This window comes from Halichoerus grypus, chromosome 1, assembly GCF_964656455.1.
Source record: "Halichoerus grypus chromosome 1, mHalGry1.hap1.1, whole genome shotgun sequence".
Classification (NCBI taxonomy): Eukaryota; Metazoa; Chordata; class Mammalia; order Carnivora; family Phocidae; genus Halichoerus; species Halichoerus grypus.
This window is the reverse complement of record NC_135712.1, coordinates 143,511,381-143,527,854: the sequence shown is the minus strand read 5'-3', so window position 1 is coordinate 143,527,854 and position 16,474 is coordinate 143,511,381. Positions and strand designations below refer to the sequence as shown.

Genomic DNA, 16,474 nt, shown 5'->3' with positions numbered 1-16,474 from the left:
TTTTTCTCTAAATTCTCTCGTGGTTTGGTTGCCTGTCCGCATCGAGGAGCTTCTTCCTGATGCCTGCCTCCCATCCTTTCCTGTGACATTTCTGCTCCCGGCTGGAGTTTGGCCCATGGTTGTTGGTGTGCTTCCAGGCCCATTCCTCCCTGCTCCCAATGTAAAAACGTATGGTTTTCAACTTTCAGACCCTAAAGTGGAACCTTAATGAAACTGTCAGGCAGCTGGGTGAGAGCAGTGCTATAGGAAAGGGCCGCTGCTATGTGTGTGTGTAAGGGAGTGAGTCAGAGCATGTGCAGGGGAGTGTGAATGTGTGTGCATGTCGGAGTGTGTAAAAGTGGGGTGGGAGCATGTGAGTTCACGGATGTCGATGTGAGTGCAGAAGTGTGAGCATGAACACGAGTATCTGCATACGTGTGTGCAGGTGCATGTGTGGGAACGTGTTAGTGTCAGCGTCAGTGTGAGTACGTGTGTATGTAGGCTGGAGCGTGTGCGTGTGCTTGTGTGGTGTTTCCAAGGAAGGGGCCCGCCACTTGCCATGGCTCCCAGCTTTGGAACTGGCCAGTGGTGCCCCCAGGAAACTGACCTACTAGCAATGAAGATGGCTCTCTAAGTGGGTTTGAGGTTTCCCTGGTTCTCTCTCTCTAGCACGTCCTTTGCTTTGTTAACACGGCAGATAAAATAGGCTCGCTCTGTACACAGTGAAGTTCACCTGCACATCAGGTTGCACACTAAAGCTTGAAGACACTAACTAAAAAAAAAAAAGAAAAAAAAAAGAGTAGGAATTAGGTTTATCTTAATCATTTCTCCAGAAGGAAAGACCTGTAAGAATGTTTTAGGATTTTATCTAGCAATTTCACTTGGGCTTATGAAGTCTCATTTAGAAATATGGTTAACTTTTCCTATTTAGCATGAAAGCTAAATAGGACTTTCAGATATTGCTCCAAGCTCCGAACAGCAGTACCTGACAGAGCCATGACCCTGTGGGAAACCAAATTTAATTTCCTTCCTCCCAGGGGATGTGACCAACCGGGATTGCCCTCCTTAATGCCGTATGGATAGCTTTCACCTTCTGTGACACAAGCTAACTTACCTTTCAGAGGCCCTCCTGAAGGAACACTTTGTTGAGTTGGCTACAATTTTTAATCTGCTGGTACTCCATCCCCTCTCTCCAAACACGATAGTTTCTAATTGTCTTTAGAAGGGAGTAAATTATTGATGATCTTCCTTAGTGCACATGATTCAAACCTGCGTATTTGCATTTAAGCTATTTTAGGACACAGTGGAAGTATTTTTTTTCCCATCTGTGACAGGTTAAAATTACGATGTAAGTTTGAAATAAGTATTGTGAAAAATCATTAATGTGTCCCCATATCCTGCATAATGGGACATCATTTGGTTATTCTGTCATCCCTATTGGGCAAAAGAACAACATTCAATTCATTTCTTTGCACCAGATTCTGAATAATATCTTTGCAAATATACAGTGAGTTGTTTAAACAGGATGCATTTGGGAAGCTGCCTCTAGGAGCGAGGAAAGCTGACAGATGAGGAGTTGGTAGAAGCAATAAGGAGAAAGATGTCAAACCCTTCCTCCCTTCCGACCAATGGCATATGCCTTTTCCTTGAAGCCTATTCAGATCCCCCTCCTTTTCTGCTTCCCCCAGGAAAGTGGGCATGTTTATCTACGAGGGATGCTGCAGCTTTGGTCTGGGGGGGCGGGGGGAGAGGACATGAAGTGCTGCTGTTGGAGCCAAGTGTCCTTCCCTATGCTTGTGAGGAGTATTACTGTTAGTGCTCTGCCTTGCCAGGAGCGCGTCTGCATGGCTACGGTCACAATGACATTCGATCTAGGTCAAGTTGAAAACAGTTACTCCCAAGGAGAAGGCAGGGTCAGCACTTAAATAATTTGATCATTGGCAGCTCAGAAATTACCCTGCTCTCTTGTCGAAGAAGGAGTTTGGTTTTCGCCACACAGAAAGGAGTCAGGGCACATTCTTTTTTTTTTTTTTTAAGAAGTTTTTTTTTTTTTTAAAGTTTGTTTATTTGTCAGAGAGAGAGCAAGCACAAGCCGGGGAAGCCACAGGCAGAGGGAGAAGCAGGCTCTCCGCTGAGCAGGGAGCCCGATGCGCGACTCAATCCCAGGACCCTGGGATCAGGACCTGAGCCGAAGGCAGATGCTTAAGCGACTGAGCCACCCAGGCGTCCCCGAGTCAGAGCAAATTTTAAGTAGGACAGGGCTCGGTCAGTGGAGCATGTGAGTCTTGATCTCAGGGTTGTGGGTTTGAGCCCCATGTTGGGTGTGGAGATTACTCAAAAATAAAATCTTAAACAAATTTAAGTAGGACATGAAAATAGAAATAAAGACTTTTTTGTGAATGTGGGAGGCTAACTGCTGTAACACATCTTGATCTTAATGGCCTCATTCTTATTCCTATACCAGCCTGGTGTGGGTGCTCCTTAGCAGGTGACTCTTCCGGGTGGTGATTTGGGGACCCAGGTCCCTTACCTCTTTGCCATAATTGTTGCGGGGTTCCCAAGTTCACCTGCAGGTTGTGTGTGTGTGTGTGTGTGTATGAGAGAGAAAGTGAGTGTGTAAGAGTAGGTGTGTATGTATGTGGGAGGGAGAGAGAATGTGTGTATTATGGGTCAAGACTGCATTGCTTTTCCTCACATCCTATTGGCTGAAACTCAAATGGTGACACCCAAACTGTAAGGGAATCTGGGAGAATATATTCTGGCGGTGTCTCCTGGAAGAGGGAGGAAGCTTGTCGGCCAGTGCCCCTCCACCTCGAGCTGCATCAGAATCACCTGGAAGCAGAAAACACAGCTTCCTGGGCTCCTCCCCCAGAGTTTCAGATGCAGCAGGTCTTGAGTGGGGCCCAAGAATTTACATTTCAAAGAAGCTCCCAGGTGATACTGATACTGCTGGAGTAGGAGCTTTAATCTGGAATAGTCCTGTCTGTGACGCATTTCTGTGTCTTGATTTATCCATGCTAATAATGAAAAGCAGAAGTCTATCTTTATTATCCTGGCCTAAGGTATGGGAGGGAAGGAGACGGGTAAGATAGATAAACAATCTTGGCCAGAATGTTAAAATAATTACGAGTGGGAGATTTCTTAGAGGGATTGGAGTTCTGGAGGACTGGGTCCTGGGGTGCCAGGCACTCTGCTCTGTGGGGGGGCGGGGTGGGCACCTCTGCTTCTGGGAAGGGAGCTTCCAGCTTGCTGGGTTAGCTCTGTTGGAACAGGAAGGCGGGGAGAATAAAGTTCCTAAGAGAGTCCAGGAGAGGTGACTTGAGAGGTGACTTGGAGAAAGGGCCAAGGGAGGACTGGCATGACAATCAAAGGGGAGTTTATGATTGCTGGAGCAAATCAAGCCTTGCCCTCGGATTGTGAGTTTCTTTGGGTCTCAGGATATCTGTAAATTGGGAATGACAATGTGTAACTCTTAGGTTGCTGTGAGAATGAATTAGATCAGAGGGTTATAAACGTTCTTGGTTCATGGTGCTTCTACTGTGAAGAAACCCCTAAGTTTCATTTATTAAATGGTTAGTTCCAAACAACTTCATACATATTTATGTTTTAGCACCTTGGTATTTGAAAAAATAGTAATAATCATAAGTGGAAAAAAATCTGTTTAAATAATGCCAATTACTTATGAATGGGATGTATGCACCTGCGGGCCCTGCGTGGCTTTCAAGCTTTGGAATCATATTGGGCATCACTGCCTTCTTTTCCTGTTCCACGTTGATGTTTGCTTCTTATCCCCGCACCTGCTGAAAACCCTACTTTGCAGAGATACGATGTTGTTCAAAGGAATGTAGTGCAATCTAACATTGAAACTGTGAAAACAAACTGAGTTAGTACGTGCACGGCGTCTGACCTGTGTTGAGTATTGCCGTATGTCCCTCAAAAACGTAAACTATTTTTTTTTTTAAGATTTTATTTATTTGACAGAGAGAGACACAGCGAGAGAAGGAACACAAGCAGGGGGAGTAGGAGAGGGAGAAGCAGGCTCCCAGCGGAGCAGGGAGCCCGATGCGGGGCTCGATCCCAGGACCCTGGGATCATGACCTGAGCCGAAGGCAGACGCCTAACGACTGAGCCACCCAGGCGCCACCAAACGTAAACTATTTTTGCAGTGCCTCTGTGAGTTCACAGTAGTGACCCAGGAGCTTTGGTGCCTGGCTTGGAAACTGGAATTTGGTGGGATTCTCCCCCTGCCACCCCGGCTTCATTAATCCATTGAACAAAAGTTCACTGAGTATCAGTGAAGTGTCGGCACTGTGCTGGGCACTGGGAGGAGAACATACTTCTGCCTCCCAAGGGTGTAGAGTCTAGTGGGGAAACTAGATGTGGAATTAGAGGCTCCTGCAAGTATAGACTCCCATTGGGGCCGGGCCGGGCCGGGAAGGACAATTTCAAGGTGCTATGAGAGCTTGTGGGAGGAATAGTTGAGTATCAGGAAGTTTCTCAAGTTGGTGGTCCTTGAGTTGTTCCCGAAGGCTGAGAAGTTAACATGGCAAGAAGGCAAAGAAGCCATAGTCTAGGTGGCAGGAATAGCATTCTGGGCAGGTGTTTTTCGAACTGTGCTGAAGGACCCCCGCCCCCTCCCCTCAGTTCCATTGTGGTTGATCCATGACTAGTGTGTAGCTTGTACGTGCCATGTGTGTTTAATGAGACCGATCCTCTGATCACGCAGTCGGGTGTTGAAGCAAAGCCAAAATTGCAAAGCTGTTGTAGACTGGGAACAGTCTGTGGGCCACACTTGGAGTAACTGTTCCAGACAGGGAGGAACAGCATGAGCCAAGGTCCTGTGGTGTGGGAGACGACTTGGGGACTCTGAGGGTGGAGAGGAGAGGCTGGTGTGAGTGGAACAGAAAGCGAGAAGGTGGAAAAGTCAGCAGGGGCTGTAGTGAGCCTCTGGGCCTCAGGAAGAACTTGAGTCTCAGATGAAGACCTTTTCTTCCTGGTGGAGAAGGGGAGTTTGTTGGGGTGACTTCCTAGGTGATAGGTTGAGCGTATAAACAGGCCAGATGTGTGGCTACAAAGACCTGTTTGAGTGATTTAGGCAACTTGCAGCCCCTCTGCTTTTACCTTGCAACGGCATTGTGGCCTCCCAGAGTAGAGTGAGTTCTCGAAGGGCCTGCTGGAGCGTGCCAGGTGGCTGTGTGAGCACGCCCAGTTCCCTGACCAGTGACCCCTGGAGCTCGGGCTCCTTAGGGTTACCCATGCCACCGGCAGAAAGCTCAGGGCCCAGCTTGCTGTTCCCTGGGTGTAAAACGACCTCTCTTAGAGGCTTAGAAGGTCCAGCTGTTCCTGTGAAGTCCTACGGAGTGTGTCACCTGAGGCTGTGTCCCAATGCATCTGCTTGCCTTTTTTGGGGGGGCGGGGGGAAGGGGGTCATTTGGAGGCTTACTGTGATCTCCATGGGCACCAGGCAAGGTAATGGGCCTTGCACCAAATCCGGAATGGACTTAGCCTGTGCCTAGCCTAGTGGCCCCTTATAAGTACCATTCTGGCTTAAGAACCCAGGACTCTCCCCTTACTCATGGGCTGACTTCTGTGGGGCGCCCGGGAGGGACTTGGGGTTTCCACCTTCCTGAATTGAGAGCCTTGGTGTTGATTTAAGGATTACTTTCCCCCTTTGCTGTGAGGAGTGGGCTGGAGAAGGAGGAATGATGCACTGTGGTTTCTCTGCACAGGTACTTTGTGCTGGATTTTGAGGCTGGCATCCTGCAGTATTTTGTGAATGAGCAAAGCAAACACCAGAAGCCTCGGGGAGCCCTGTCTCTGTCTGGAGCCATAGTGTCCCTGAGTGACGAAGTTCCCCACATGCTGGTGGTGTACTCCGCTAACGGAGAGATGTATAAGCTGAGAGGTATGTTCTGCTAACTCTTCAGATGGGTCTCAGGGGCTGCACTCCTAGTTACCATGGTGACAGCTCTCCTGGGTGTTTTTTTTTTTTTTTAATCACCTTTAACAATTTGCTGTGTTTGACGACTCCGTGGTGACAGACAGACAGACACTGCCTCTCTTAAGCCTGGGGCAGGGAGACGGAGCTGGCATTGGGAATTACTTGTCCCGAATAACTGAGGAATTAAGGACAGATGAAAGGGGAGTGACAGTAAAGCCAGCCCAGCTTTCGGATTTCAGATTTTTCATATCAGCTCAGTGTATGTTTTCTTGGACTTTACAGTATGAATCTTCACTACAATCCCCTGCGCGGCTAGGCTGTGAGGACAAAACAAACATTTCAAGGGTCAGCGCGCCTCTCCTCTGCCGCCCCCCCCCCCCCGAGTTTCTCTAGAACCATCTCTTAGTAAAGGCCCCCTTCACTTATATTGTATTTATTCTGGTGTAGTATTAGAGCCTGGTAAGGAAGCCATCTGTTTGGTGTGGAGTTAATTTTTTTGTCTTGCTTTTTTCCCCTTCTCTTTGCTTCTTGAGAACTGAGGCCTGCTCAGCATCCTCCTGGAGGATAAATCCCCAGGAAGCCCCGCACTGAGCCATGGCTATAGGTCCTGCCACCCCCAAGGCACGTCCATCGTGCAGGTCTTTAGCAATGCCAGACCCGACTGGAGCAGTATAATTGGATTGCTAGATCATTCTTCCATCGTTCCATTACAGTTGCATTGCCAGAAAAATTGTCAGTTTTCTTCAATGAAATAACAGAAACAACAATCCAGATGCCCATGTTGGTGTGTGTGTGCGTGCATGTACGCACACACACACTGAGTCAGTGTTATTAAGGTCTGAGGAAGGGTAGGACTTGTATGTATTGAGTGTTGGGGGTTGGTTGAGAATTCTGCCTTCCTACATTTTTCTTTGCCCAAGGAAGGGCTCAGTACAAAGAAAAGGCCCGTTGTGTCTCTCCTGGACCCCAAAGAACTGACAGTGAGAGATCAGCCTCTGCAAAGCCAGACCGAGGGCCCAGCCTCCTTGCCTCTGAGTCCAATTTTCATCATTCTACCTACAAGCTTTACTGCCAAGAGATGGAATAAGCTAATGTTTCTTTACTATCGATATACAAGTCATATTTCAGAATCTATAAAACAACCCAGAAACCTATGAAATAAAAATGCCTATCATTGAAAAAAGTTTTTCAGTTTTTGGAAACGCGGGAAGATTCATGTTCTCTTTGGAGATTCATGCGGTGCGTGTTCCAGCTGGCTAGATTTATATGGTCCTTGCTTTCGTTTTGTTGTTTATTGCTTAACAAATTGTTCAGGCAGAAACAAAAGCAGGTGAAAAACTTAATGGCACTCCCCCCCGAGCCCCCCCCACCTGTGGTTTATAAAATGACACAAACCCACACAAATGAAAAAACCCAACTAATAGGACAATTGAGCCATCTCATTTTTGCCTTTTAAGAGTTGATACTATTCTCGGGATTACTAAACCCCAGGGGTTGGTTTGTTTTTTTTTAAGGGTAGCTTTAATAACAAATACAAAAGTTTTATTATCTGCGTGACAATATCGCAAGGGCTAAATTTAGCGTAAAGTTAGGAACTGCAGAAAAGGCGGGATAAATTTCTGCAGATATATGGCTGGTCCTTGGCTCATCCCAAGAGGATCTGGGTGTTGGTTTTCTCACTGCACATCTCACCTACATGTAGAACTGAATGAGTCTTGATGTCAGTAGATGCAAGGCTTCTGAGAATGTTTTTGGTGCAGAGCGTTTGAATGGGACCACCATAACCTGGCAGTTCTTCACTTTTCCCAGGGAAAAAGGCTCTAGTTTCTGCAGAATCCTTTGGAAGTCAAAGTCACCTGATCTTACGCTGGTCTGCCACTCCAGATTTGTTCACCTGAAAGTTCAAGCTGAAGTTGAGTTGTATTGACAGACAACACTGAGGCCCATTTTTGTAAACAATTATAACTTCCAGGGGAATCTTTGTTTCCTGCCTAGTCAACATTCATGCAGTTAAAGTTATAGTAAACTATTTATGCAGTTAGTTATGCAGTGAAATTGATGACTTAGATTTTATTAGAACCTGTTATGTATCCATGATAGTTTAAGAAAATAATGTGATGTATTTGAGAGATGGGAGTGTAGATGGAAGATAATGACCATACATTTGGCTTGTATTTTAATGTCTCTTTGGAGGAAATTTGAAGACCTCTTAAAGCAGCATTTGGAATATTGTTCTGTCCAATCATAACATGAATCATCGAGGACACATGTTAAAATAATTCAATTGCATGTTTATTTTGTAGATGCTAGTAAGTCCACAGTACAATTCTGGAAATGCCCAAAGGCCCTGAAAAACTATACTTTGAGCCTCTTTATTTGCCACACGTGTAGAGGTGCTTAAAAATAATCATGTTTTACCTTCCCTGCTTTTTATTTTTATTTTATTTTTTTAAGGGTTTATTTATTTATAAGAGAGAGTTGGGGAGAGGGGGTAGAGGGAGATGGAAAGGGAGAGAGAATCTCCAGCAGCGTCCCTGCTGAGTGCAGGGCCCCACGTGGGGCTCGATCTCAGGGTCCTGCACCACTCGGGAGCCCCCCTGCTGCCTTTTTAAAGAAGTAGAAATGATGGGGCTCCTGAGTGGCTCAGTAGGTTAAGCAGCTGCCTTTGGCTCAGGTCATGGTCTCCGCGTCCTGGGTCCTGCTCAGTGGGAAGCCTGCTTTTCCTTCTCCCTCTGTTTCCTGGCTTGTGTTCTCACTCTTTCTCTGTCCAATAAATAAATAAAATCATTAAAAAAAAAAGTAGAAATGACTTTTTTCAGAGGAGGTTAAAAAAGAAGGGCAAAAATTGTTCTTATAACAGACATTTCAGAGTATGTTTTTAATGTGGTTTAAGAGGGAATTTTCTGTTGAGATTTAGTGTAATTTGTTTTTGTGTGTGTAAACACAGGCTGCTTGAGAATATTGCGATCTGCCTTTGTTTTCCCCTTTGTTCTCTCTCTACCTCACTCCCTGGGCCCCCCACCCCCATTGGTGGGTGTAGAAATAGGTTAGATATGTTTTGAAACCATCTCTGCAAGCGTTTCTTTCTCTATTTTAGCTGCCGATGCAAAGGAGAAACAGTTTTGGGTGACTCAGCTTCGAGCTTGTGCCAAATACCACATGGAAACGAGTTCTAAGGTAAGTAACCACGGGGAAGCAAGGAGACATTGGAGTAATTTGGAGAGCTACCCTTCAGCCCAATTATCTGTTTCTTTGGGGAGGCTGTTTTTCCTGTCATTTTTGAAGTTATCCACTGTATTGGAATTCATATTGCCCTACTGCATTGAAATCTAAAACCAAGAGGAAAGTAGGAGGATTAGCTTGTAGGTAGAATGAAGAGGCCTGCAGACACCTCATTGGAACTGATTCTGGGTAGACCCTTCTATGGCTTCACGTGTTGTCAATTTAGGCTGCTGTTCATGTCTGTTGAGAAACTTGAGTGGATGATTTCACTGTGGAGGCAGAGGGAATCCGATTTACTGTTCATGGAGACTAGTTGTCGTCTGTGATCCTTAAATAAAACATAGACCCCAAATTGATGAAATATCCTGCAGGGAACTTCAGCATTCCAAGTATAGAAATGTTCTCAGGTAATTTGGCATCTAAGTTATGAATTCTTTTTTCCTCAGGATTCGGTAGGAGGTCTTAGATCAGATACGTGGGAGATAGGAGGTAGGCATTTTCATGGATTATTCAGAGGATTTCCTAGCATTAGAATACGGGAAATAATTGCAAAGTAAATTTATTCAGGGCAATAAATATTTGTTGAAATCAATGCTCAAAGGACTACCCCTTTTATATCATTAATTCCAATTTAAGTACGGTACCCGATTGGAGTGTTTTTCCACATTCTATGCATCCGGTGGAAAGACCCATATATGAAACTTCTGGGGGCGCCTGGGTGGCTCAGTCAGTTAAGCGTCTGCCTTCGGCTCAGGTCATGATCCCGGGGTCCTGGGATCGAGCCCCACATTGGGCTCCCTGCTCGGCGGGGAGTCTGCTTCTCCGTCTCCCTCTGCCTGCTACTCTATCTACTTGTGCTCTCTCTCTGTCTGTCAAATAAATAAATAAAATCTTTAAAAAAGAAAAAAAGAAAAAAAAAAGAAACTTCTGATGATTTTAATCCTATAGCCAGTCAGCTGTCTTGCTCAAGGCCATGGGAAATGCCTGGCTTAGGTATACCTCCCTGTTAACACTGCCTCCAGGTACGATCTGAACCGATTTCTTCATAATGATCTTGTTCACTGTTAATTTTTTTTTCTTTTATGAGACCTCTTTTCCTTGACTTGCTTACTACTGTTTTGCTCTCACCCCTTTTGACTTCCCCACACAGAATCTGGGTTTACCATAGGTAGGGCCCTACTTCTAAAGCTTTTTTCTCTTTGCCTTGCTTTGTTTTCTAGGAATTATGGTAGGAGTTCTGGACATTTCATCAGTATTTTATAAACTCCTAGGCAGGGCAGTTAAAATTTTCTTTTTATATGTATCTTTTTACTTTTTTATAAAACAGAACAGAAGGGCCTAAAATAAAAAGGACAGATCTCCCAACATAGTAATGTATGCTCATTAGAGATAATTGCACTTGACAGTTCTTGTACATCATTCAAGTAGATTTAGGCATGTGTTAGGATGTATGTATGTGTGTGTTTGTGTTTTTTACACGGATGGGATCTTTTCATGCATACAGTCCCTCCCCCCCCCCTTTTAAAAGGTATTTTGGAAGTCTTATTAGATATATGGGATCTAATAATGGATGTCTGCTTTATTTAAGTCTTCTATTGACAGACATTTAGGTTGTTTGACATAATGCTAGAGTGAACATCTTTGTATATATATCTTTTTGTGCCTCTAGGTGTACATAGAAAGTTATATCATTGGACTTGTAGGTCACAGACTCTGTGTCTGCTATATTTTCCTAGACATTGCTAAATTGTCTTCTAAAAAAAATTCTCCTAATTTGTTCTGCTACCAATTTTGTGTGTAAAGATGCATTTCCCCCTCTAACGGTGGCTCTTCTAATGTTCAGCTTTTGATAGTCTCATGGATAAAAAATTAATCCCCCGTGATTTTCATTTTCACTTCTAAAGTCATGACCGGGGTTGAGTATGTTTTCAAATGTTGATCACCACATGTATTTCTTTGATGTGATCTGCCAATTTTTATCCTTTTTCTATTGAGTTCTTTTTTTCTCCTTGATTTGCACTTAGCTATATGTGAATTGAGCATATTTGTCCTTTGCCTGTTATTTGTATTATAGATGTTTTCTCCTGGTAGGTCACCTGTGTTTTGACTTGGGGTACATTTTTTGCTATGTAGGATATTTAATTTTTGCTGTCAAATTTATGAATATTTTCATTTTTGGCTTTTGGTATTACATCATGCTTAACAAAGGCTTCTTTGTTCTAAAATAATGAGATTTCCAGTGTTTTCCTCCAGTGAATTTATAGTTTAATTATTGTGTTTCAATCATTGGTTCATCTGGAATTTATTTTGGGTGTAAGAATTGAGGTCAGGAAACCAACTTGAAGTGCACTGATGTTTTAATGAATCACTGGAGACTGGGAAAGGTAAGGACCTCTTCATGGTAGTAAGAAATAGGAAGAGAATTTAAGGATTCTCTGAAGGAGAATTTGATTTACTGATGTGTTCTCTGGGTAGTTTTGAGAATACAGATTAACCTGTTAATGCAGAACCCAAATAAATAATAATTTAGATGGCAGGGCCTGTAGGATTTCCTATTTGAGACTGCAAGTGGAATCCCTCATTTATAGCATAGCTACTGTGATCCCCTAGGGAATAATGATTTTTACATTGTGAACAGACCCGGTTGTTCAGCAGAGGCGTTATGAAGTCCAAGGCCGCTTAGGCAAAAGCTAGTAGTGAAAATGAAGTTGGGCTTAACATGACTCTGATCCCAATGTCCAGTTAACTGTAGGGTGGCTATTTACTTTGCATCATGGCTATTAAGAATATATATGGAGCCTTCTCTTTACTCTGTTCTTCTCCTTCATGCTCAGTAGGTCAGATCCCTCTCCAGTAGATTCTAGAGAATATTCTCTCTCTGATTGCTTGGAAGTTTGTCTTTTTAAAAACTTTTTATTTAAAATCAAGTGTTCCCTGGAGCAAGTATGAGGCAGATGGGATGGTGCTATCATTCTAACTCTCCTTAGTGAGAACTGCAGGATAAGCATATTCATCGAGCCCACAGAGGGCTTCACTGAGGACCCGTCCAGCAGTTCTGAAACCCAGACCTGTCTCAGTCAGTACCCGAGGAGGTTTTCCCCAGTCTTGAAGTGAAATGAAAAAAACATTCCCTAAATGTGCCTGAAGTCAGCTTTAGTCAATATAAAGGATGGCTCTTTATTCAAAAATTACATTGCTTTGCTTTTTGAGGGTTAAAATACTCTTTTTATTGTAGAAGACACAGAGTATTTATGGACTCATTGATTGCCTTTTTTTTTAAAATGTACGTTTATTGAGGTATAATTTACATAAAGTAAAATTCACCCCTTTTAAGTGTGAAGTTTGTTTTTTGATGGATGCATGCAATCATGTAACCATCACCACAATTATCATTCTGTCGCCCCCAAAAGTTCCCTCTCTACCCTGTTGTGGTTGATTCCCTCCCCCTCAGCTCCAGGCAAACACCCATCCATATTCTGTGTGTTTTGTTTCTTCTAGAATGTTCTACAAACTGAATTATACAGCCTTTTGCATCAGACTTCTTTCACTTAGCATAATGCTTTTTTTTTTTTTTTTACGGCCAAACTTCCTTCTTTTATTAGATTTTCGGTAAAAACACCAACCATGTCAGAATTTCCCAGGGTCCTGGGATCGAGCCCCGCATCGGGCTCCACAGGAAGCCTGCTTTTCCCTCTCCTACTTCCCCTGCTTGTGTTCCCTCTCTCGCTGTGTCTCTCTCTGTGAAATAAATAAATAAAATCTTTAAAAAAAAAGATTTCTAGACTCATTCCCAGATTAAAAAAAAAAAAAGTACTGGTTTTTGAAACCTAAGCGTCTGGCTACCTAGTCAAGCCCTTGTGGTTTCCATGTGGGGAAGCACCAGCTGGGAGGGTGGTGGAGCCAAGGCTCGAGCTCAGGTCTCTGGTTTCCTGCTCCTACCTCACACATATCAGCCAGGGCTGCCCTCTTTCCCTCCATGGGTGATGAGGCCCCTTTCGGACAGTTTCTGCTTCTAGATGGACAGAAACTGCCAAAGACCGAGAATCCCCTTTTCTTGACGTCACTTAGGTTTATCCTGTGGCCTCTAGTTGTTATTCGAGGTGCAGCTGCAAGGGTGTGAGGTGGGTCTTCTAGGAAGACTAGAATCCTGACTTTCTCTGAAAACACAAACAACAAAACAAAACATCTTATTTTTAATGCAGTATAAAAATTTAGGCAGTGTAAAGCCCTGACTGGAAAAGGGTTAAGAGAGAGCTGTAGCGAACTGTCCTTGTGAGAATTTACTAGTGCATGACTTTGAAGTATCGAATGTAGGAGTGGGTGTCTAGTTTTTATCAAGTAGGTGGTGTTTAGTAACCCTTAGGATGGGGGCATAGTGGTGTTCTGGGGACCACGATAAGCACTGAGAAAGGAACTGTCTGTTGACAGAGGTAATGGCGTTTAATACCTTCTATGTGAGTGACCATCACTCAGGATCATGCTACCCTTCACAGAGGTCCTGTCTCCATGTTGACAAATTAGAAAGCTGAGGCCAATGGAACCTCAATGATAGGCTCAGTGTCACGTAGCCATTAAGTGAGTGGATGGGAACGAGAGCCTGAGTTGCTAAACATGCCCCCTCCCCCTCATCCCTCCTCTTGGTTTCCTGGCAAGGAGCTGTGGGAAGGTTCGGGATGGTATTCCCCTGCCATGAACTTTATATTTTATAACATAGAGGGGACAGCTCTGAAAAGGACACCTGTAATGTTTATATACTCAAGGGACCCCTTCTCTGGTCTTTTAATAGATTCTGATTCCAGAACTCTTCAGTGAGTTGGCTTGAAAGTAACATTGGCCTTTTGCACTAATTTTTTTGTGATGTAAGCTCATAATGGTGAACACTTTTGGCAAGTTCCCATGAACCTTGAATGGAAAGTGTCTTCTGATGGAGTACATGCATGTTTCAGCTCAGGACATTCTAGTTTAGAAGAAATATTGTGGAGTACACAGAGAGAGGTCCTACATTTAAATACCCGCTGTGCTGATGATGTGTCAAGCAGAACTGCTCAGGTCACTTGTATTCTTTGTGATCCTCTGTCCTCATCTTTGAATGGTAACATCTGTCTCCTGAGGTGGTCCTAAGGCGCAAGAAGGGGAATGTAGGCAAAGACCAGTTGCCCACAGGAAGCACTCCAAGGAGTTAGGGGCTCAGTAGCTTGTGTTGATGTTTAGTAAGCCTGCTGCCTGGAAGTCCAGCATCTCAGCTGTTCTTAGTGCTTGGACCAAACCCTCAAGGAAAACAAGTATGCTGTTTCATCCCTTTGTGATTATGTGTCTGTTTTCACATAGGCCCTGTGATTTGCAAATAGCCATATCAGAGAACTCAGGGTCATTCAGAATTTGTGGAAGTCCATATTTGGGGGTAGGGAGTTGGAGACAATGAATAATGCTGTTTTCAAGTGACTTTGACCTGTGGGAAAGTGGGATAGTGAGGACAGTAGCCAAGTGATTAGAAAGCATTGAAGGACATTCAGATTTTGAAGATTTTAGTTTCTTTGGCTTTAATTGTGACCGAGTGAGAGAATTTTTTAAAGATTAAGCTTGATGGAGACACTGTTGTTTTCAATATTTTTTTTGATTTAAAATTTTTTTTTCCTCACCCTGGGGCGCCTGAGTGGCTCAGTTAGTTGGTTAAGCTTCTGCCTTTGGTTCGGGTCATGATCCCAGAGTCCTGGGATGGAGCCCCATGTCGGGCTTCCTGCTCAGCCTCTGCCCCTCCCCCTGCTTGTGCTGTCTCTCTCAAATAAATAAATAAAATGTTAAAAAAAAATTCTTTTTTCCTCATCCAGACATGGAAGCGTGGATTCACTTGAGACGGGCGGGGGTGACATGTGTCCTGAGTGAGGAGTTCACTGGTCTACTCCGTTAATTGAGCATTAGTACCTTCTCCCCTGACTTTCAACCCTAAAGGATAATGTGTGACTTGTGGTAGCAATTATCACTTTTTCAGCCAGTACACTATGGTGAGGTACAGCTTGGTCGTTCAAAAGCTTAATGGAGCTCACAGCTTCTCTTTTTGGCTCAGCTGGCCTCTTTCTGACCATATCCCATCCCTACCACAAACATAGTCTTGTTATGAATTCACTGCTGACAATTGTGAACTTCCCCTCATAATGTAAGTAGCATTATTTTTTTAAATTATGAATATTATCTATACTCAATAGAAAGCATTCAGAAGATAGGGAAATCTAAGAAAGAAAAAATTGCCCCCAATCTCAGTCCCAGACCTCATCTCTGATGATACCATTTGGGTGTACAACCTTATACACACTTTTTTTTGTGTGGATAAAGAGAAAGAGTTACATGACTGCTTTTGTAGGGCCTTCCTTCCTGTCTCTTCACATGCATAGAAATCACACAAATTTGTTTTCGTGAGTGGCTTACCTTTCCCGTGAGGATGGACTGTAAGACCAGGCTTTGGCCACAGGCCTATTCTCTGTGTTGGGGTTGTTTTATCTTTAAAAGGACTGTGTGAGTGTTTTGCTGTTTCTTAGAGCATTTCTGGGGTCTACACTGTGTTTTACTTCTGGTCAGCTACCTGCCGTTTAGTCTTGGTCACTTCTTATCCCGTTGTTCCTTGTTCTGCTCTTGTTTAGTTCCAGAGGGGAAGTTGAGGAAATAAAGGTCCATCTTTATTGGTGTATTTACCCATCCAGCAACATGGAAAATGTAGAACTTTTTTTTTTAATCTATGGGGAAATTAGGTAAGAAAATGTAGAAATTTGAGGCTTTCGAAGTAGTTAACACTATTCATTGTATTTGAAATCCTTTCTCTGGGTTCTCAGGGACCCAGGCTTGCCTCCATCTTTGTATTTACTCCTTTGGGCTCTGGAGATCCCATTCCATCTGAATCCTCCCCTTGATCATGTGTCCCCTGAGAGCAAACACTGACTACACGTTCACTTAGGAAGTCGGTAGGTCCCAGGGAATCTGTCTGTGTCGAGCATTTGAAGACACTGTGGTCAGATCAGATTGGTGTGTGGTTAGGGCTCCTGGTCCTTGCAAGGTAATTCTAAATTAAAATGCAAATTTCAGGGTACAGTCTTTTATGCAGATTTGGTCATGGAGGAATATGATTGTCTAATACAGGATTTTAAATTCATTATAAGCCTTAGGAGGTCTTGGATGAGCAGCAAAAGCTGCTGGGTTTCAAGGAGTGTATATATAAATATTCATGCTGGAAGCTGCCCAAATCACAAGTATTTTTTTTTCCATCCCCTAAAATGATAGTTGGCATACCAACTCGTGTGAGCCTTTGGTCTGCGGTGTCTGGGAGGTGGATAGCCCCAAGAG

The 16,474-nt window shown here is 43.8% G+C and overlaps 1 protein-coding gene across 3 annotated transcripts in view; it reads left to right on the top strand.

Moving 5' to 3' along the window:
* Positions 1-16,474, top strand: part of OSBPL10 (oxysterol binding protein like 10) — a 307,935-nt gene that overhangs the window by 100,507 nt on the left and 190,954 nt on the right. For all 3 annotated transcript variants that reach the window (XM_078072736.1, XM_078072739.1, XM_078072733.1), the window contains exons 2-3: positions 5,709-5,884; positions 9,018-9,097. In XM_078072736.1, coding sequence (XP_077928862.1) covers positions 5,709-5,884; positions 9,018-9,097 — 256 coding nt within the window. The remainder of the gene's footprint in view (positions 1-5,708; positions 5,885-9,017; positions 9,098-16,474) is intronic.